The sequence below is a fragment of the Tarenaya hassleriana genome, unplaced genomic scaffold (genome assembly GCF_000463585.1).
Source record: "Tarenaya hassleriana unplaced genomic scaffold, ASM46358v1 Cleome27, whole genome shotgun sequence".
NCBI lineage: Eukaryota > Viridiplantae > Streptophyta > Magnoliopsida > Brassicales > Cleomaceae > Tarenaya > Tarenaya hassleriana.
This window is the reverse complement of record NW_010965946.1, coordinates 1,457,673-1,478,367: the sequence shown is the minus strand read 5'-3', so window position 1 is coordinate 1,478,367 and position 20,695 is coordinate 1,457,673. Positions and strand designations below refer to the sequence as shown.

The 20,695-nt window shown below is 39.7% G+C and overlaps 5 protein-coding genes across 6 annotated transcripts in view; all 5 read left to right on the top strand.

The window, feature by feature from the left end:
* Positions 1-3,662: 3,662 nt before the first annotated feature.
* Positions 3,663-5,756, top strand: LOC104817367 (transcription factor ABA-INDUCIBLE bHLH-TYPE-like). Its single transcript, XM_010546542.2, has one exon. It carries the CDS (start codon positions 3,937-3,939, stop codon positions 5,617-5,619), a length of 1,683 nt encoding a protein of 560 aa, XP_010544844.1. The 5' UTR covers positions 3,663-3,936; the 3' UTR covers positions 5,620-5,756.
* Positions 5,757-7,481: 1,725 nt separating this feature from the next.
* On the top strand, positions 7,482-9,199 carry LOC104817366 (aspartyl protease family protein 2). The gene has a single exon (XM_010546540.2). It carries the CDS (start codon positions 7,485-7,487, stop codon positions 9,015-9,017), a length of 1,533 nt encoding a protein of 510 aa, XP_010544842.1. The 5' UTR covers positions 7,482-7,484; the 3' UTR covers positions 9,018-9,199.
* A 2,615-nt stretch (positions 9,200-11,814) lies between these two features.
* LOC104817364 (UV-stimulated scaffold protein A homolog) lies at positions 11,815-15,763 on the top strand. 2 transcript variants are annotated; one of them, XM_010546538.2, is made up of 4 exons: positions 11,815-12,792; positions 12,905-13,211; positions 13,445-13,513; positions 13,727-15,763. In XM_010546538.2, the coding sequence occupies exons 2-4, from the start codon at positions 13,014-13,016 to the stop codon at positions 15,251-15,253; spliced, it is 1,794 nt and encodes a 597-aa protein (XP_010544840.1). In that variant the 5' UTR covers positions 11,815-12,792; positions 12,905-13,013; the 3' UTR covers positions 15,254-15,763. The 2 variants fall into 2 exon arrangements, with proteins under 2 accessions (XP_010544840.1, XP_010544839.1); XM_010546537.2 differs by having other exon boundaries at positions 11,816-12,792; positions 13,445-15,763.
* A 346-nt stretch (positions 15,764-16,109) lies between these two features.
* Positions 16,110-18,993, top strand: LOC104817363 (E3 ubiquitin-protein ligase SINAT3). The gene is made up of 3 exons (XM_010546535.2): positions 16,110-16,753; positions 17,739-18,125; positions 18,485-18,993. Exons 1-3 carry the CDS (start codon positions 16,547-16,549, stop codon positions 18,848-18,850), a joined length of 960 nt encoding a protein of 319 aa, XP_010544837.1. The 5' UTR covers positions 16,110-16,546; the 3' UTR covers positions 18,851-18,993.
* Positions 18,994-19,163: 170 nt separating this feature from the next.
* LOC104817362 overlaps positions 19,164-20,695 on the top strand; it is a 4,299-nt gene continuing 2,767 nt past the window's right edge. Inside the window, exon 1 of the mRNA XM_010546534.2 lies at positions 19,164-20,688. Within this exon, the coding sequence (XP_010544836.1) occupies positions 19,251-20,688 (1,438 nt within the window). The 5' untranslated portion in view covers positions 19,164-19,250. The remainder of the gene's footprint in view (positions 20,689-20,695) is intronic.

Genomic DNA, 20,695 nt, shown 5'->3' with positions numbered 1-20,695 from the left:
TGACCCAATTATCTTGTTTTTTAACACTGGAATACGTGAATATTTTTTTTATAAGGAAACAACAATCACGTTGCCTAGTTTTTGTTTTTAATAATTAAATTAATCTGTTAATATAATATTAGAGTTGCTAAGTAAGTTTAATGTGTCAATTTGAGTTAAAAAATGAAATTATCATTTAATAACTACTTTGCAATTATGTGAAATAAATTACATTATTTGACTATTTCCTACAACCCATTATGTAACACATGTTTCCTTTTTCTTTTTTCAGTATTTGGGTGCTCCATAGTGTATTTTTCAAAAATGTGTGTTCGAATACGAATCATATGTTTATAATATTTAAACATTATAATTAATCCCCAATTTTGGGACGAACAATAAAATCTCGTGCAAAGATGTTAACGATATCATTCAAAGCAAGTCTAAATGACGGGATTGCCCTTATGCGGCGGGGCTCCCCTCTCGTTGGCAATCATCTTTTTTACAACGAGACAACATCCCACGGCAGAAAACTTCTGTCCCTCCCAAGGAAACGATCTGAAAATTAGCACGTTCTGGTTACACAATAATTTTGAAAAATTAATAACACAATTTCCGCGTGATGAATGTGAAAAACATGATTAATCGAGGTTAATTTTCTACTTAGTATATAAATTATTTTATAAAATCGAATATGCAAACCGAAAATTCTAATATGCATGAAATTTTATATGGGAAACAGATACATTACAGGGTCTCGAACGTATTGACATGGATTTCCCATTATAATTATGAATTTTTATATGGGAAACAAATAGCTTAATTATTACATTACAAAAACTTTGTGTTTATTCGTAATGGACCAGATGTTGGTTCCGTTTGCTCTTTTTTTTTATCTCGGATTTTATTGCTTTAAAAAAAAAAAAAACTAGGGCACATATACATGTATAGATATAAATGATGCACACGTGCGAGAATAGCAATACAGGAGAATTATAAAAATTATCATGCCATTATTAATTTATTATCGTTTTGAAATAAAAATCAAAAATTTTAAAATTATATATATGTTATATAAAGATTTTAGAATTTTTATTTTTACTTCATAAATACATTCAGAATTCACATATTTATTTTATTGAGTAAAACATCTAAAAATTACTGAACTTGTAAAATAGTATAGAACAAATTCCTAAACTTTTTATCAAAGAAAATTATTCTCAAACTTGAAAAATGTCACACTATAAATACTAAACTTGTAAAATATATCATTATAATTCTTAAACTAATTTTTGAATCAATATTCATCAATATATTTTTTTATACTAATTAACAAAATTTAGAAATTATAATAACATGTTTTACAAATTTAGGAATTATAGTGTCAGATTTTTACAAATTTGAGAATAAATTTATTTAACAAAAAGTTTAGAAATTTGTTTTCTATCATTTTATAAACTTAAGAATTTTTTAAAACTATTATGTTTTGAAATAAAAATAAAAATTTTTAAAATTATATATATGTTATATAAAGATTTTAGAATTTTTATTTTTATTTCATAAATACATTCAGAATTCACATATTTATTTTATTGAGTAAAACATCTAAAAATTACTGAACTTGTAAAATAGTAGATTTTTACAAATTTAGGAATTATAGTGTCAGATTTTTACAAATTTGAGAATAAATTTTTTTAACAAAAAGTTTAGGAATTTGTTTTCTATCATTTTATTTAAGAATTTTTTAAAACTATTATGTTTTTAAATAATTTTAAACCTTGAGGAACGTCGGAAGAGAAAAGTTGGGCCCACAGAAAACCCACGAGAAAGGCGTGATGGATACGACAAGTTGGGAGCATGTGGGCCTTGCCTTGGGCTGCCAGCTGTCTCATAGCGCGTGAAGCTCACTCTCCCCCTCATTCCTTCATTTTTTTTAATATCTCCTCCATGAAAAAAACACGTGACGATGTTGGCCTCGTCCCCCACATTTATCTTCCATTTCTATCGTCGTCCACTCTTTTTTTTTCCCTCCCCTTCAATTATGAATTTATGAATTCTTCTTTTAGATATTTCGTTAGTATTTTTCTTTTGTAAAAAAAATAAAAAAGGAAATATCTATTACAAAAAAAAAATTAAAAACGAAATATCTATATGCGTGGTTCTCCTGATTGCATGCAATGCACGCCAATCCTTTATGTAATTGTAAAATAAAATGGATAAATAACATATAACGTTGGGTGCATAAATGTGTGTATATATATATATGACTCTATATATATTTTTTTATGTGGAGAGGACTTTTACGAGACGTGAGGAGTTATCGTCTGTGATAAAGACCACCGAAAACGATGACTTATGTCTCTTGGGGGCGTTTCGGGTTTCGGTTCGGTATTCAAGCGGTTCGGTTCGGGAATGGTATATTCGGTTTTATAAAAAGTGTACCAAACTAGAGCTGAATGTTAAACGGTTCGGTTCGTTTCGGTTTTAGTATCGATTTGGTTCGGAACGGTACCATTATATGAATACCAAATAAGTACCGAACTATAATATTTACACATATATTAGTGGAATATTCGAATTTTGGTTCGGTATTCATACGGTTCGGTTCGGTATTCATATGGTTCGGTTCGGGAACGGTTCATTCGGTTCCATAAAAAGTGTATCAAATTAGAACCAAACGTTATTCGGTTCGGTTCGATATGGTTCGGTTTCGGAACGGATTGGGTCGGTACTAAATTCCCGAACTGAAGTGTCCATCCCTCTCTCCCATGATGCCCCACATCTCTCTTTCTAAGAATTGCGTTTTGCACTGGTGGGTCCCACATCTCTCACATGCTAATTTGACTATGATATCCGTGATATGTGATATGAAATATAATGGACGGGCTGATCACATATGTTAGCCTGACGGCTATTTCATATCGTATTTATGATTATGATGATATACAACTGCCATCATTTATATATGCGTGTGGTGGTGTAGAAACACGTGTAGATAAAAGATTAGTACTTTATTAAAAAGGATACTGCTTGTTGGTTGATTGGTTGGCCAATGAGATTCACGCAGTTTCTGTGCGATAAATAAGCTTTTTGACTCTCTCTTTTAAATTTTTTTATAAAAAAAAAATCACATTTCACGTTTGAAATGTAAAGATTCCGTTTTTAAAATATGGGCCCACGCCAAACAATGATATCCGAGAAACCGACGCCCCACCGGACAACTGACAACATTATTTTCCATCTTTTTTTTTCCTCCTTTCTAATGGATTTCGAATTATTGTATTGGTTATATATACACACTCACAAAACATTATTTTCTGTATTTTTTGGATAAACACAGAAAGTTAGAAACGATTTCTTCCAAGGGAGTACAGATTTAACGGTAATGGAATCAGTTAGCTGAAAGAAAATGGATAATTAAAATTGGATTCCATAAGAATAACTATAAGCACCGATTTGTTCCGGAATCGGAGTTTGTGCATTAATCGGGTCCGGTAATCCTATTCGGTAAACCCGACCCGGGTTTCAACCGTGGTTAAGTCCTTAACCCTTGGTTTATACTACACAAATGGCAGTGGTTAGTTTTTTAAAGAGCTCATACAACAAACCGCCATCCCTCCCTCCCTCCCTCTATCCATTATAAATCTGGACCCTGTGTTTCCTTGTCCGAAGCTTTACTCGATTGTTTCTTCGTGTATTTTTCTTTTTTTTTTCTGGAAAAAAATTGTCGAGACGCGAAGGAGGGTTTTGATTTCCGACATTGAAGCGGCTTTCAGTTCTCACTTTTCGGTTTTACTGTGTTTCTTGGGTTCTTGAATGTATTCAGTTTCGGTTCTACTAGGGGTTTTATGTTGATTCTTTGAATTTCTCAGTTTTGCTTGTTCTGGCTTTATCTGTTTCGTTTCGATTTTTTTTTTCATTTTTAGATTTCCCGGGAGAGAAAAAGGCGAGACGAATATGGGTGCACTAGGATGGGACGATGAAGAAAAGGCCATGGTTACTGCGGTTTTAGGGCATCGAGCTTATGATTATCTCAGAGCCAGTTCGGTTTCTAACGAGAATTTGTGCGCGACAGTTGGAAGCGACAAGGGTTTGCAGAACAAGCTCTCCGATCTGGTGGAGCGGCCGAACTCGATGAGTTTTAGCTGGAACTATGCAATTCTATGGCAGCTTTCTCGGTCTAGATCCGGGCATCTGGTTCTGGGTTGGGGAGATGGCTCTTGTCGGGAAGCCAGCAAGGAAGAAGAACCCAAACTAATTCGGTACGGAAACTGTGGACTGGAAGAGGAGACATGGCAGAACATGAGGAAACGGGTTCTTCAGAAGCTTCACAGATTTTCCGGTGGATTGGATGAGGATAATTACGCTGTTAAAATGGATAGAGTCACCGATATGGAGATGTTCTTCTTGGTGTCCATGTATTTCTCCTTCCCTAACGGAGAAGGTGGCCCGGGAAGATGTTTCGCATCAGGAAAGCATTTCTGGATCTCCGATGCTATGAACACTGAATCTTCCTACTGTTTCAGGTCTTTTCTCGCGAAATCTGCCGGAATCCAAACGATTGTCATGGTCCCGATGGATGTCGGTGTTGTCGAGCTCGGTTCTGTCCGATCTTTGCCGGAAAGCATGGAGCTGGTGCACTCTGTAAAGGCTTTGTTCTCGACGAGGGCTCATCAGACGGCTACCTTTTTCCCACATGATAACAACGTGAGTGTGTCGGGTAACAAAACAGGAGGTGTTCACAGGCTTTTCGGACAGGAACTGAGGAACTGGAACGACGTTCGTGCCAATCCTCCTCAAGGATGGGAAGCCTATCAAAGCCCGATGAATGGATTCCAAGGTTTGGCACCCGCTTACTCAGCTCAAACAACAGAAAACAACATGCAAGATTACGGCAACGCAACTATAGAAGCTGCCCCTTTGAACAATCACCAATCACCAAAACAGACCAACCAGATCCAGATTGACTTCGGCTTGTCAGCAGCCTCTTCGAAACCCTCCGCAAACGCTATATCGGAGACTATGGATTCATGCCCGGAAAAAGGAGCGGGTTTCGCCACAGATTTTGATGAGAAGAGGCCAAGAAAGCGAGGTAGAAAGCCTGCAAACGGAAGGGAAGAGCCGCTCAACCATGTGGAAGCTGAACGGAAGAGGCGTGAGAGGCTCAATCAAAGGTTCTACGCCTTACGTTCGGTTGTGCCCAACATCACTAAGATGGACAAAGCTTCTCTTCTGGGTGACGCCATTGCTCACATCAACGAGCTCCAGGAGAAGGTCAAGGCCATGGAAGCGGAGAGGACCGGAACAGGAGGAAGGGAACCAAACCCAGTTCTTGAATCTTCGAGCTTTAGTCCAGATGTCGAGGTCCGAAATCTGAACGACGAGGTTGTCGTGAAAGTGAGTTCCCCGTTGGATTCGCACCCAGTTTCAAGAATCATTCAAGCAATCGGAAACTCTCAGGTCAGCGTCTTGGACTGTAAGTTATCTCTGATCAACGACACGGTTTTTCACACGTTCGTGATCAAATCTAACGGATCAGAGGCAATGACGAGAGAGAAACTGATGGCGGCGGTTTACCCCGACATAGATTCCGACGAACCATTACCGTCATCTGGGTCGCAGGTTTCAGGTTGTCTCTGACGTCAGAAAACGTATAATCTCTTAGGCAATCTCAGTAGTCATATCATCGTTGACAATTATATGTATCTCGATCATATATCAGTAACTCAATGGTTCTGAAATAATTTGGGACTATTTCTTGCTATTCGAAGTTTTAATTTTATTTTATGTTATTGTTCTTGAAACGATGAACTGTTCTATGTTTCCCCAGAAAAAAAGATGCTTAAAAGAGAAAAGAAAACGCAAGTGGCGCAGTCCACAAAAAATAAAAAGGAGCGAGTGGTGATAGAAAAAGAAAATTAAAACATGTGAAGAATGTGCCTTTGTAGATTTTAAGACAATATCTCATAGAATTTAGTGAGATATGTATTGTTTTCCTTTTTCTAAAATTAAATATAAAAATTGAAAAAATGATGCGAAAATGGAACTTCTGGAATATTAAAAAATATGAAAAATGAGGCCTAACTAATTGTATACATATGGAAATTGGACCGTCAATCTTTTCTCACCCCCTATCTCTTTTGGGCTTTGGGACGTCACTCACAATTTATCTCTCTTTTGTTTTTCCCCTGTCCGCAATATTTTGTATCTACCATTTGTTATTTTTTGGGATTTTGTTTTTGGAAAAGGGTTATATTTGCTTTTTTAATTGATTTGTCTTTTTTTTTTTTAAATTTCATTCACATTATTCTTTTTTTTTGCACATGCAGTGTTGCACCCGTTTCAACGTGATAGAAAAAGCCACGGGCCTTCAAATCTTAGACATTTCTCCATATAGAATAAACTTTTTTTCTTATATATATATCCATATAGAATAAAGTTATTATAGAAACTTTGATATTTTATGCTTCTGGATATAAGCAGTTTTCAAATTACGAAAATATGATTAGATTATAATATATATATATATATATTATACAAGCGCATAAAATCACACACACGTGTAGATGATAAGAGGTATGGATAAGACTAAAAAATTATCCATATTATTATGTATTATCTAAATCCAAATTTTTATGTCTATATTTTAAGTTTACATATTGAAGAACTATTTTTTTACAGTTTTATTCCATCTTATAATTATTACAGTTCTAAACTTTAAATATGAAATGTGTAATAATATATTCTATTCAAATCAATGCCACATATATTTATATATATACATACATATAGAAAAATATAATATCTTGAACTTTTCAAAAATTACATGAAAATATCTAAATTTTTGTTTTTTTTAAATAAACTCAAAATTCGTTAATAACGTTACTATTTTTATTTAAAAAATATCCGAATTTTTAATTTATTTAAATTTTTAAAAAAATCTGGTTAGAATTTTTGAAAAGTTTAGATATTTTTCTTAAAATTTTATGATTTAGATATTTATTTGAAATTTTATAAAAATTTAAATATTTATACGTGATATTTCATATATATATATATATATAAATATAAGACATGACTGACGGACGGAGGATAGTTTGGTCCCGGTGCACACAGTCCGATTTTTTTACTCGGGGACAAGAAAACCACCGGATCGTACTGACGTGGAAAAAAGAGAAACGGCAAAATGCGGGCTCAAAATTGGGCCGGTTAGGTCCATAACGATGGACCTTGGTCCAACATAAATTGAATAGAACGAATATAGCGAAGCCCCGGAAGAGCATTTATCTCATACAAGTATGTCCTTGATTCCTTTTATATGTGATTACACTCTTCTCATGAATTTTATAGCATTGTTTTCTAACATATAATACCAATCAATGGTCATCCAAGTATTCAGTAGCGGTGCCAATAATACACATGATGATATTATCTTTATTATGAAATATTATTAAAAAAAATGACCGGCGATATAAAAAATGTCAAATAAATATAAAAGTCAGTCCATGACACCGCCCGTTTCACACACGAGCTCGGTTCCCTTTTTATATTCACCTCCTCGACACTCTTCTTCATCTTCCATGGAACACGAGTGTACCTTCCCAATGGAGCGAAATTTCCGAAATGCCCTTGTCTTCTCCATTGCCATCCTTCTCTGCTCCTTCACCTCCCACTCTTCCACTCTCCGACATCAGACCCTGGTCGTTAACCCTCTTCCCACCTCTCCCACTCTCTCCTGGCCCGATTCGGAGTTCGTAACCGATGGTTCTGACTCCTTGTCCGAAACCGCCACTTCTCTCTCCGCACAATTACTCCACGTCGACGCGCTTTCTCCCTCCGATACGTCGCCGGAGCATCTCTTCGACCTCCGTCTCCGGAGAGACTCTCTCCGGGTTGAGACCCTGACTAGCTTCGCCGCCGCTTCCGTTCGAAACGTCACGCATGCTCCACGCGCCGCCGGTGGGTTCAGCGGCGCTGTAGTCTCTGGACTCTCTCAAGGAAGCGGCGAGTATTTCACGCGCTTGGGCGTGGGAACTCCGGCGACTTACGCGTACATGGTCCTTGACACTGGTAGCGACATTGTCTGGCTCCAGTGCTCTCCCTGCAAGGTCTGTTACAACCAGTCAGACCCGATTTTCGACCCAGCCAAATCACGGAGCTACGCCACCGTCCCGTGCGCGTCGAGGCTCTGTCGCCGCCTGGACTCGCCGGGATGCAACAGCCGTCGGATGTGCCTCTACCAGGTATCGTATGGCGACGGGTCGTTCACCGTCGGAGACCTCTCGACTGAGACGCTGTCGTTTCGCGGCGCGCGTGTGGATCACGTGGCAGTCGGATGCGGCCATGACAACGAAGGCCTGTTCGTCGGCGCAGCCGGTCTGTTGGGTCTCGGCCGTGGTGGATTATCATTCCCTTCTCAAACCAAAAACCGCTTCAAAGGCAAATTCTCTTACTGTTTGGTCGATCGGACATCCTCGGCGAAACCGTCCACCATTGTTTTCGGCGACGGAGCCGCCGTTAACACCGCCGTCTACACGCCCTTACTAACGAGCCCGAAGCTCGATACGTTCTACTACTTGGAGCTACTCGGGATCAGCGTCGGAGGGACACGTGTCCGGGGCGTGACGGCGTCTCTGTTCAAAACCGCCCCCGCCGGTAACGGCGGGGTTATCATAGACTCGGGCACGTCCGTGACGCGGTTGACCCGAGCCGCTTACGTGGCGCTGAGGGACGCGTTTCGAGCCGGAGCGTCGAGGCTGAAGCGGGCTCCGGCGTACTCTCTGTTCGACACGTGTTTCGATCTGTCCGGCATGACGACTGTGAAGGTGCCGACGGTGGTATTCCATTTCAGCGGCGGAGATGTGTCGCTTCCGGCGACGAATTACCTGATTCCGGTGGACTCGAAGGGAAGGTTCTGCTTCGCCTTCGCCGGAACAATGGGCGGGTTGTCGATCTTCGGGAACATACAGCAACAGAGCTTCCGGGTCGTGTATGACTTGATCGGGTCACGGGTCGGGTTTGCCCCTCGTGGGTGCTGAGTCAACCTTTTTTTAGTTAAATCTGTCAATTGGAAATCCTTTTTCCGGCGGGAGAAAAAACAAAGGATTAGAGTGACCATGAAGATCTCGAGATTGAGATGGAAGAGCACATTTTGCGTTGTATTGTTGTTTTAAGCATATATCTACATATATTTGAGATGACTGATATCAATTTAATTTCATGTGTTGTCTAAAAAAAGAAACAGTCTGTTGTCGAAAATAAAATTAAGTAAACAAGGTTAATCTTTTAGTGCGGCAGCCGTTTATATCATTTAGATCTGTCGATTCCTTGTACAAAAGGATCGGAAACAAGAGAAAAAGTGGGCGTAATTGGGTTTCGTGTTGTTTGGGGCTGAAGATCGGAAAGAAGATGCCCTTGCCATGCAAGAGGAAAAGAGGCACGTGGTGGGGGCAGATAGGGAGTGAGAGAAGTCAAAAGAAGGGAGCCGAGCCACAGATCACGGCGCCAATCCTCACCGGTTCCCACCCTCCATCCTCTCTCACTCCCCATGCCTTTCCTGCCCCTCCTTCTCTCTCTCTCTCTCTCTCTCTCTCTCTCTCTCTCTCTCTCTCTCTCTCTCTCTCTCTCTACGTACGTATGTATGTATGTATTTGTATATATGTATGTTTGTATGTATGTACGTATGTGTGTGTGCATGTACGTGTGCATGTGTGCATGTATGTGTGACGATTAAAATGAATTTCGTTGTTTTCTTCACTCTGCCTGAGCATTAAGTAATATTCGGTGTTTCTAAATCAACAATATAATTTTGGATTGCTAGTGAAATATTTGTAGATTTTTTTTATAAAAAAACCAAGATATATGTATATATATATGTCCACTTCCCGGGACATGACAATTTGTGTTTCCGAGTTATTCCAGGACAAATGTCGTGTCAGATTCCAATCAAGCACTTCAATCGTGCTCGTGACGTATAGGACAAAAAGGGAAAAAATGGATTAAATCGTCAACTTGTCACAAAAAAAATATAGGAAAAAAACTCTAAAAATTCCTGAATTTGTATTTTGGGGTAATATTAATTCTTAAACTTGTAGAGGTGCCTATTAATTCCCAAACTTGCAAAATTGAACACGTTAAATCCTGAACTTGTTAAACAGTTCCATATTCGTCCATAGCGTTATTTGGTCAAAAAAACGAGTTGATCGATCCGATGTGGCGCATGACGTGGCGAGCCACGTCGGATCGGTCAACTCGTTTATTTGACCAAATAACGCTATGGATGAATATGAAACCGTTTAACAAGTTCAGGATTTAACGTGTTTAATTTTGTAAGTTTGGGAATTAATAGGTACATTTACAAGTTTAGAAATTAATATTACTCCAAAATATAAGTTTAAAATTTTTTAGGGTTTTTGTGAATAAAAGATGAGTATCTTTTAATTTCTAAATTGTTTATGAATTGTTTTAGAAAAAATAATATTAAAAAGAATATTTCTAAATTAAATATATTTTTTAATAATCATGAATATGTAATACTGTGAAAACTAAAAATAAGATAATAAAATAATGTTGTGAAAGAAATACACATCGAGCACGTCACTGTAATTTATTTATTTAAATAGATTATTCTAATGGCCCTAAATTAAGTTAAATCAATTGAATTAACAAAACATTTAATCAACGGTTCGTTTTTATCCAAAAACCTGTTTATTTATTTATTTACTTTATTTTTATTCATACAAAGCTTTTATTTAATTATTATTTACTTTGTTTTATTTTGGCAAATTAGTGGTTCTCATTTCCGGATCAATGCTAAATTGTACTCAAATAATTTTCTTTGTTCTTTCTACTCTTCCTAACGAGATTGAAAATCATATTAAATCTCATATAATTTCTACGATAAATGAATATTTATTCAAAAGAACAGTTCATAATTTTATTTTTATCCACAAATTGAGAAAAAAGAAATACAAGTGGAAAAAATATTCATTTGAATGTTGAGACTTTTTTTTGACAATGTTATTAGTTTTTCTTGGGAAAATATTTTTAAAAAATGCATATCTTAATTAAGCATATAAGTTTGGTGGGTCCATGTTATTTATCCCCTTTCATTTTTTTCCGAAATTTTCTTACAGAAATTTAAATAATATATTAGTATAATTTATCTCCTCCTTAGATTAGTCCAAACATTAAATTACAAAAAGAAAGTTTGAAATTTTAAAATAATAAAGATAATCAAAGGTAATAAAGAATAATAAAAAAATCTAAAAATTCCTAAACTTGTATTTTGGAATAATATTAATTCTTAAACTTGTAAAGATGCCTATTAATTTCCAAACTTGCAAAATTAAACACGTTAAATCCTGAACTTGTTAAACGGTTCCATATTCGTCCATAACGTTATTTGGTCAAAAAAATGAGTTGACCGATCCGACGTGGCGCGTGACGTGGTGAGCCACGTCGGATCGGTCAACTCGTTTTTTTGACCAAATAACGTTATGGACGAATATGGAACCGTTTAACAAGTTCAGGATTTAACGTGTTCAATTTTGCAAGTTTGAGAATTAATAGACACCTCTACAAGTTTAGGAATTAATATTATTCCAAAATACAAGTTCAGAAATTTTTAGGATTTTTTCCCAAAAATATAATAGTATTTTCGATACAAACTATGCTGCTTATAAACATGCGCCCTTTGAGTACCGCCCTGAAACATTGTTTAATAAAAAAAAATTAACCTATTCACTTGCGGAAGATAATTATAATACATGTGTTTAAAAATCAAATGCATCAAAATGTCTACGGATGAATCCGCAAAAAAAAAAAAAAAAAAAAAACCTAAAGCCCAAGAAGAAAAACAAAGTTACGAAGTATCGAACTCAAGGCCCGATTAGAAGCCCAAAGAATAGCCCACAGAAATCTAACAAAATTACCACATTGCCACCACATATTTCCGATTACAGAATCAGATCATATTTCTTCGGACCGTTACCAAACAACGCTCCCCAATTCTTCTCTATGGAAGCTCGGCGATCCATTCCTGGAAAGTTGCTGGGGACGGCGGAAATCGCGCGGAAAGAATCGCCAAGGAGTGCATCGCGAAAACTTTGATCATGCGGTGCAATCGGAGCCTTCTGATTGCTCGTTGAACGTTCACCCTCGCCGGGAGAAGATTGCCGGAGAATTCCGGCAGAAGATAAACCTAGTTTCCGAAGGAGATGGACGTGATGATGATGATGATGTGGTGAGGGAGGATGAAATCTCTGACAAGGGACTCTGCTTCTGTGAAATTGGATGATAGAATCTGAATCTTCTGGTCGATCGGGGATACAGAGGGAACGGGAGATTCCGGTGTTGGCGAGGGATTTCATAAGCCTTGGATCCAAATCACATGATTTGACATGTTTGTTGGAGAGTCAGAGTGAGCTCACAAGTGATGGTACGGATTCCGGAGGAGGAAGAACCGAAATGCCATAGTTTATCCCGACATCCACGCCTGGAAACAAGCAGGAAAATCGGAGAAAATATCTCACACGATCATCGAAAACGAAGGATGAGAAGTGAGAAAAACGCAGAGACTCGGGGCCAGTTTTCTCGGGAACGAAACAGAGGATTGCCATCTTCTTCCTCCTCTTCCTCCTGTTACCTCCAACTAGCGATTGAATCATGGAGCAAGAACAGATCCAACGAAAATACAAACGAGAATTCCAAAAATATCCCACGAGATTTTTCTTCCTTATCTCCTCCTCCTCATCGTCGTCGTCGTCATCATCATGATCATCATCCTCAACTTCTTTCCGTCGTGATATTTTGGTGGGAATTACTGAACCACATAAACTGCCCCTACTTCTCAATTTACGTAAAGGCCCACTAGAAAATAAAACAGTAGTGTCGCTTTGATAAAGGGGCATATTTGTCATTTCAGGTGAACCAACTAAGGGTGAACGGGGGGCCTTTTCACATATAAGCGCAAAGGATAAAAAAATTAAACAAATCCGCGAAAAGTCTACGACGGTTTGCGCATCGTCCGAGCGATGGAGAGAGACGACGGCAGCGGCGGCGGTGGTGATGGGAGGGTGAAGGGTTTGATAGAGAAGGCGACGAACTCGACAGCGCGTGAGGTTGACCCGCGGCTGCTCAAGGCGATCAAATATTGTGTCCGGTATTCTGATCCGGATCTCCACCTCGCTTCGCAAACCCTAATGGGCCTCATGAAACGTGATCACTCTCAGGTTTATCCTTGCGTTTGCTCAGGTCTTCGCCGTTTTGGGTCCGTTGATGGGGGTTATTCCCGATTTTGGTCTCAAGGCTTGTTTTTCATTCATGGTTGAATTTTCATTTGTTGATAATCTCCATTTGACGTTTGGATTTCCTTAAATTGATGCTTTTTTTTTTTTGTTTGAAATTGTCTACTCAAGAAGGGTGATGATGCATGGCATTTACTCGACATTGGAAAATTTTGTAGGTTCGATACCTAGCGCTTCTCGTAATCGACGAGCTCTTCATGAGATCGAAGCTCTTCAGAACTCTAATGGTGGATAATCTTGACCAGCTACTGAGTTTAAGTGTTGGGTTTAGAAGTAATATGCCTCTTCCTGCACCCGCGGCTATTGCGACCCTTTTGCGGTCGAAAGCTATCGAGTTCTTGGAGAAGTGGAATTCGTCGTTTGGGTTTCACTACAAACATCTAAGGCTTGGGTTTGATTACCTTAAGAATACGCTCAAGTTCCAATTTCCTAATCTGCAGGCAAATGCTGCACGGATCCAACGAGAGAGGCAGGAGAGGGAGGTGAGGACTAAAGAGATTTTACGGAACAAGTTTGAATCTTTGAGGGAAGACTTTTCAGCTATAAAGGACGAGATTGATGAAACAATTAAGGAAATCAAGGAGTGTCTGGAAATTGTTCAGGCAAAAGGGGATGCTGGGGTGCCGCTTGCTATGTTGGATGAAGAAGATTTGGAGGAGTTCCGTTCTCTTCAGCTAAGGCAAATTCGATTCGACTCTCTAAGAGAATCGGAAAAGATACAAGAAACTAATGAAAATAGAGTGGTATTTGATGCATTGAGGGAACAGTGCAAGCTTCTGGTGACGAAGCATCTGGTCTCTGTTCAAGAATGGATATCGGTTCTCATTAGAGTTGAAGTGGCTGATAACAGGACGAGAGATTCCATGTTGAAGGAGTTTATTGATATCAGGAATAATATCTTGGCAGTAAAGAAAAAATGTGAAGAGGCTGGTTTTGCTCTACCAAAAGCAACTGGCCATGGAAAAGAAGAAATGGATGATGAAGAAGATATCTGGGAGGAGGGTGAGGGTAATATGAGAACCGAATCAGTAAAAGTTATGGCTCCTGATAAAGGAAATCAGGAAGTTGGGAATTCATCCATGTCGTCTTCAAGCGAGACTAAAAGGCCCACCTCGGGACCTATGTTGAATGAAACCTTGATTAGTAAAGATTACAAAAACAGAAGAGGGTCTCTTAGGGATATGCTATTAGCGGAAGCTCCACTGGTGAAATGGGGATCACAGCTGAGTAATTGGGACTCTACCACAGAAGTTCTAGCTAACCACCGGGGCCTGGAGCTTGAGAGCCACTGGGGCAGGGTGGATCAAGATGCTGTAATTCCAGCGGAGAAAATAGCAGAACTGAATCTTCAGGCAACTGTTTATAAAGAAGATAGATCAGAGATTCTTCCATGCCGTGCTCCTTTGAGGAAAGGTGGTCTTTGTGAGAGAAGAGATCTACGAGTTTGCCCCTTTCACGGACCCATCATACCTCGGGACGATGAAGGAAATCCCATCTCTCAGGAGCCTTCATTGGACGAAAGGGTAAGCTCTTCCGCGGAAGAGAAAATCGACCAGGATTTCCCTATGCATGAAACAGTTTCAGATACCGATCATGATCACTTGGCAAGGAAAGTAGCAAAACAAGCAGTGAAGAATATCCGGGAGAGAGACAAAGAAGAAATGAGGAAAAGGGCAAATCGTGCAAAGCTTGCTAAGGTCAGACAACACAATGATTCAGTTCTTCGTGATGCTGCTCTAGCCTCGACCTCAAGGTCCGCTGCTGTGGTTGACGATGACGAGTTCGATAGATTAGCAGCTGCAAGAAACAAGAAAGAATCCCTTTCTTCCATGTTGCATATGAAAGTGACAGCAAAAGACAGGTTAACACAGAGACTGCTTAACAACCGAACCAAAGGTGCAGCAACCAGACAGCTGACTCAGAAAGATGATGAGAGACACCGGGAATCATCTGCTAACCAGTGGTAAAACCCTTTTCTTTCCCAGTAGAGATATTCAGTTCTTTATTATCCAGGAGGAGAATCTGATGCCATACTGGTCTTATGCCCGAAAACGGTGGAGAACCCGGTTACTAGATTTTGCCTGCAAGCTCTGTATATAGAGAGGTTTTTTTGAAATTTGTTAGTTTTCTCAGACAAAAACCCAACAGGAAGAGTGTGAGAGTTGTTTGATTCAATGACAAGCAAACTGGATTTCTGTTTGTCACTTTCCCCACGTGTTGTTGTCGAGGACAAATCATTGGAGGAATAATGGTACAATATTTCGTTTTCAAGAGAGAATAATGGATGGGAAGTACAAAGGAAAACGTGGCTTTGCTTCATAAATCAGAAAACGAGGAAGCATTATCGTCTGTGTGTGATATTATTATCGGTCTTTTTATAATCTTGAAGTGACTTTGAACCCAAGCTTCATTTGCTAGTAGTGCCCCATCTTTCTCATCAAACCCTAAGGAAAGATGCCCATGTTGTTTTTGTTCTAGAGATCTGATTCTTAACGTTTTATTTATTTAAATATCTTCGAAATTTTTATTATAAATACATAAATAATTAAGGGATAGAAATAATGTATAGATTTTGCAAATGCAACGACAAATTTACGTGTGGAGTGGAGGTGCTTAGCACAATCATGTGTGCACCTGCACCTTACAAGTCACAGGCCCATCCTTACTACATCGGGGGCCCTTTATTATTCAATTACTTTAAAAAAAAAAAAAGAAAAACTCGAAATTAATTATTCTTTTTTGGGAAAAAAACGGATGTGCTATTTTAATATTTAAAAGAAGAAATCATTGAGGGGGAGCGTATAATTGTTTATGATTTTTGGTTCCTGTCATAATTCTGCCTAATCTCCTAAACTATGATTCGTTTCCATACATGCTTCGTTCGCCGCCCTGAAACCGTTTGATTTTGATCATCCGGCTTCCGTTCATTCGACGCCCCCCTCTCTCTCTCTCTCTCTCTCTCTCTCTCTCTCTCTCTCTCTCCCGGAGCTCATGGAAGGAAAGCATATTTTTTTTGGTAGTTCATGAGGGTTGACCCATTTTCTCTTCGCGTGTCTTCTTGATATCCTGTTTGGATTTCGGCCAAAATCCTCGAGCTGGATCTGGGTCTCGCCCGAATTCCGGATACCCAGATGGTTTACCCATGGCTTCGTTGAATTGATTTTCGTCCTGATCGAAGACAATCCATCCATACCCTCTCCCGGGCTAATCCCGGAAAATCTCGGATTTTCCTGTGGTTTCTCTCGGATTTGAGAGCTTCGATGGAATTTGAGAGCATGGACTGTACTCCATCCCTGGATGTGACGGACGATGAAGAGATCCATCAGGATCGCCATCCGTACGCTTCGGTCCCGAAGCATCACAGTAATAACAGCAACGTGAATGCTGCAGGGCTTAGCACTACCAGTGTGCATGAACTCCTTGAATGTCCTGTCTGCACCAATTCTATGTACCCACCGATTCACCAGGTCTGTTCTTCAATCCCATGTTGATTTGTTCTAGTTTTGGTGTATATGATTCGATCTGCCTGATCTTTCTTGTGCTGATTGGTTCGAGGGCTTTGAATGTCTGATATCGAACATTTAGGGAACTTACCCGTTTTAGAATATACTAATTCCAATTTCTCTTGCCCTTTTCCCTCTTATTCCTTTGGGTACAGGCTTCTAGAGTTTTAAGCATAGGTTTCAGTAATAAATTTCAGGTTTTTCTGTTATTATCCTTTTCTTCCTCCGGCTGCACCAGTTTCTTAAATACTTGTACTTGGTGTAAGAAGAAGGCCCCCTCTTGAAAGTTTGGCTCTTTTTTGCCATCGGGTTTCAAAGTTTTTTTTTTTAAATAAATCTTTGTTTGAGTTCTGTTTTCGGTTCTCATGATGAAGTTTATACTAGCAGTGAAGTGCTGTCACTGGTAAAATATCATCTTCTCGGGTCTAGTATTTGGATATTGAAGCGAGGGTTATTCAGTGTATTGGCTTCTGAAAGAGGGTCCTTGATCTCGGAACCATAGGATATGAATTTTGTTGATGCTTTATCTGTGAATGCAGTTGTTTGCCCAACAGTATAGTTGTCATACTAATTTGCATTTGCAAGGAACTACACATGATTTCCAGTTCTCATTTTCAAGTTTCCATTGATAGAGTGTAACTGTAGTGTAGCATTATGTCTCTCGTGGTCATGGTCATGCATCTGTGTATGATCCTCCGCTGTTGTTGTTCCACTTACCATTCATGATTGACCCTGATATGGCATTGTAGATGCCACTGGTTTGATGATGTCCATGTTCTTGTATAAAAACTTTTCTTCTACCCTTTGATCCTATGTTCAAATTTCTTCTTGTTTCTTTGTAGTACAAATTCTTTTCAAGAAAGTCCATCTCATCTGATTCATTCTTTGCCAACTTATTCCAGTAAGGTTTACGAATGATCCTTCACCATGAGTTGCTTTTCTTCTGCAGTGCCACAATGGGCACACTCTGTGTTCAACCTGTAAAACCCGGGTCCACAACCGTTGTCCGACTTGTAGACAGGAGCTTGGTGATATAAGATGTCTGGCACTGGAAAAAGTAGCAGAATCGCTTGAACTCCCATGCAGATATATGTACCTTGGCTGCCCCGAAATCTTTCCATATTACAGTAAGCTCAAACACGAGAATGTATGCAACTTCAGACCTTACAACTGTCCATATGCCGGGTCCGAGTGTTCTATCACTGGCGATATCCCATACCTTGTTGCTCATCTGAGGGATGATCACAAGGTAGATATGCATTCTGGATGCACTTTCAACCATCGTTATGTGAAGTCCAATCCTCGCGAAGTGGAAAATGCCACATGGATGTTGACTGTAAGTACATGATCATCCATACTTGCTACCATTTATGTAAAGATCTGCTGCATGGCCTCCATTCAATGTCTGAAACCCGATCATGCTCAAACATCATTGCTAGTCTTAATGCCACTCAAGATTGATCCTTTTTCGGGTTTACTTCTTATTATTCAGTTAATCAATAATACACCATTTCCAAGCTTGAATCTTCTTTGGCAAGCATTGAAGTTTTCTGTTTGTAGATCGATTACAAATCTGAATTTTGTGGGAACTTCTGCAGATCAAAAGATAAAAAACCGGGGACTTGGTTATCTCCCAACCGCACATACTAAACCAAGTTCGGCTCTCCTTTACTGTTTTGGTTGGATATATAACAGGTCTTTCACTGCTTCGGTCAGTACTTCTGCCTTCATTTCGAAGCCTTCCAGCTCGGAATGGCTCCAGTCTACATGGCCTTTCTCCGCTTCATGGGGGACGAGGCAGAGGCCAGGAACTACAGTTACAGCTTAGAGGTAGGAGGGTATGGCCGGAAGCTAACATGGGAAGGAACGCCGAGAAGCATAAGAGACAGCCACAGGAAAGTGAGGGACAGTCATGACGGGCTCATCATACAGAGAAACATGGCGCTGTTTTTCTCGGGAGGAGACAGGAAAGAGTTGAAGTTGCGAGTCACTGGAAGGATCTGGAAGGAACAGCAGCAGAATGGAGAAGCTGGTGTTTGTATTCCAAATCTGTGTAGTTGAAAGATTTGGATTTGATCTTGTAACCTCACTGACTTGGTTGCAGCATCATCTCCTCTTTCTTCTTGTGTTCCCTGTAGTTTGGAAGTAGGTTGTCCTGAGAGAGACCGACCATTAAACCTGATTGCTTTTGTCCTTTTTTTTTTCGAAGTCTCCATCCATGAATGCCTGCAGATCATTTCGATCTGCTGTAACTAGAAACTGTAAATGCCGAACCTTTTTCCTAAATGGTTTTAAAAAAAAAAAAAAAGTGTCGCAAAATAAAAACGGCGGTCGTGTGCATAAAACGATGTCGTCTGAGCTGATTTCTTTTCCGTTGAATCCAGGGGGGGCGGGGGGTTTAGTGTCTCGCTTCTCTTCGCGTTGACAGTTTATCCCCTTCAACATCTTGGGGAGGTCGTCAATGGAGGTTTTGAGCTCTGCCCTACCTAATGGTTCCTTCAATTCCTCGTCTTTCTCGTCTAAACTTTCCTGGAAAGTCAGCGACAGGAAAAACCGACACCGGTTCTACGTGCCCATCTCCAAATTCCGCCACACTCGCTCATCACCGTGTTACTTCGCTCCAACTCTCAAGGTCTCAGCGCGTCTCGGCGTGACATCGAGGCGGCGGAATTCTCTGAGGAAGAAGCTGATTGGCGATCAGAGTTTGCGTTTGAATCCCAATTCTTCTGACGCAGGTACCAAACCTCGAAACCCGGATCGCAGTTTCGATCATAGTGTTGAGGGGAGTGGAGATTTGGTTGAATTAACGAATACCGAGGGGTTGAAAGAGGGAGTCCCTGAAGATTCCAATCTTCTGAATGAACTTGAGAATTGGGTTTCTCAGTATAAGAAGGAAGCAGAATACTGGGGGATTGGTTCAAGTCCCATTTTCACGGTCTTCCAGGGTTCGGATGGTAAGGTGGAGAGAGTAGATGTTGATAAAGATGAGATTTTACGGAGAAGACAGGCTTTCGAGGACCTGCCCACGATGAATTCTAAGGTTATATATGCGAAGAAATTAGCTGAACAGATGGAAAATGGGGAAAATGTGATTCGGAAAGACAGTTCTGTGGCCAAGTTTGTTTCTTCAAAGGAAGAGTTTCATTTCTTTAGCTCAGTTCACAATGCAATTCCTCATCTTGACTTGGTTCATAAGTTGCCGGCAATAGGAGGATCTGTCATTTGCAGTTTTGTAGCATTTTGGGTGCTGAAGCTGGCGTTTAAGTATGGCAATAGCAAAGAAATGGAATACCCAGAACTGGAGAAACAGATGATGAGGAGGAAGATGAAGGCTTGGAAGGAAAAGGAAGCATTAAAGAAGGGTACTGTGGAAGTTTTAAGGGAGGATGTGGAAGAGACACATGTGTCTTTTGAGAGGCCGAAGCTGGATCAGCAAAAACTCATGAGCAGCATATCTAGAGTGAAGGGTTCAAGGAATAATTTGGAAATCTTGAATTCTTCCCAGGCTGAATCCTCTGATTTTAATGACAAAATCCATGAAATCAAAACTATGGCTAGACGGGCCCGGGAGATAGAAGCTGGAGGAGAACCTGATGAACAGGTGAAGGGGTTTGTAGATGGACAAGCGGTTGAGGATGGTGAAGATACAACCATAAAATCTATAAACACCATTCCAAGTCAAGATTTGGCACACAGTGAAAGTAAAGATGAAGATGAAGGTTTGAGGGTTTCAGCTGAAAAGGATCAAGACAATGCCATCCATCCCCCTCGTGTGGTTGTTCCTGAGGGAAATAGGGTTAATCAAGATTCTCCCTTTCCTAATCATGACCTGGCACAAACCCACGCAGAAACAGAGAATAGTATGCCTCCGGTAATTCCTGCCAACAAAATCATCCAATCTTCCGA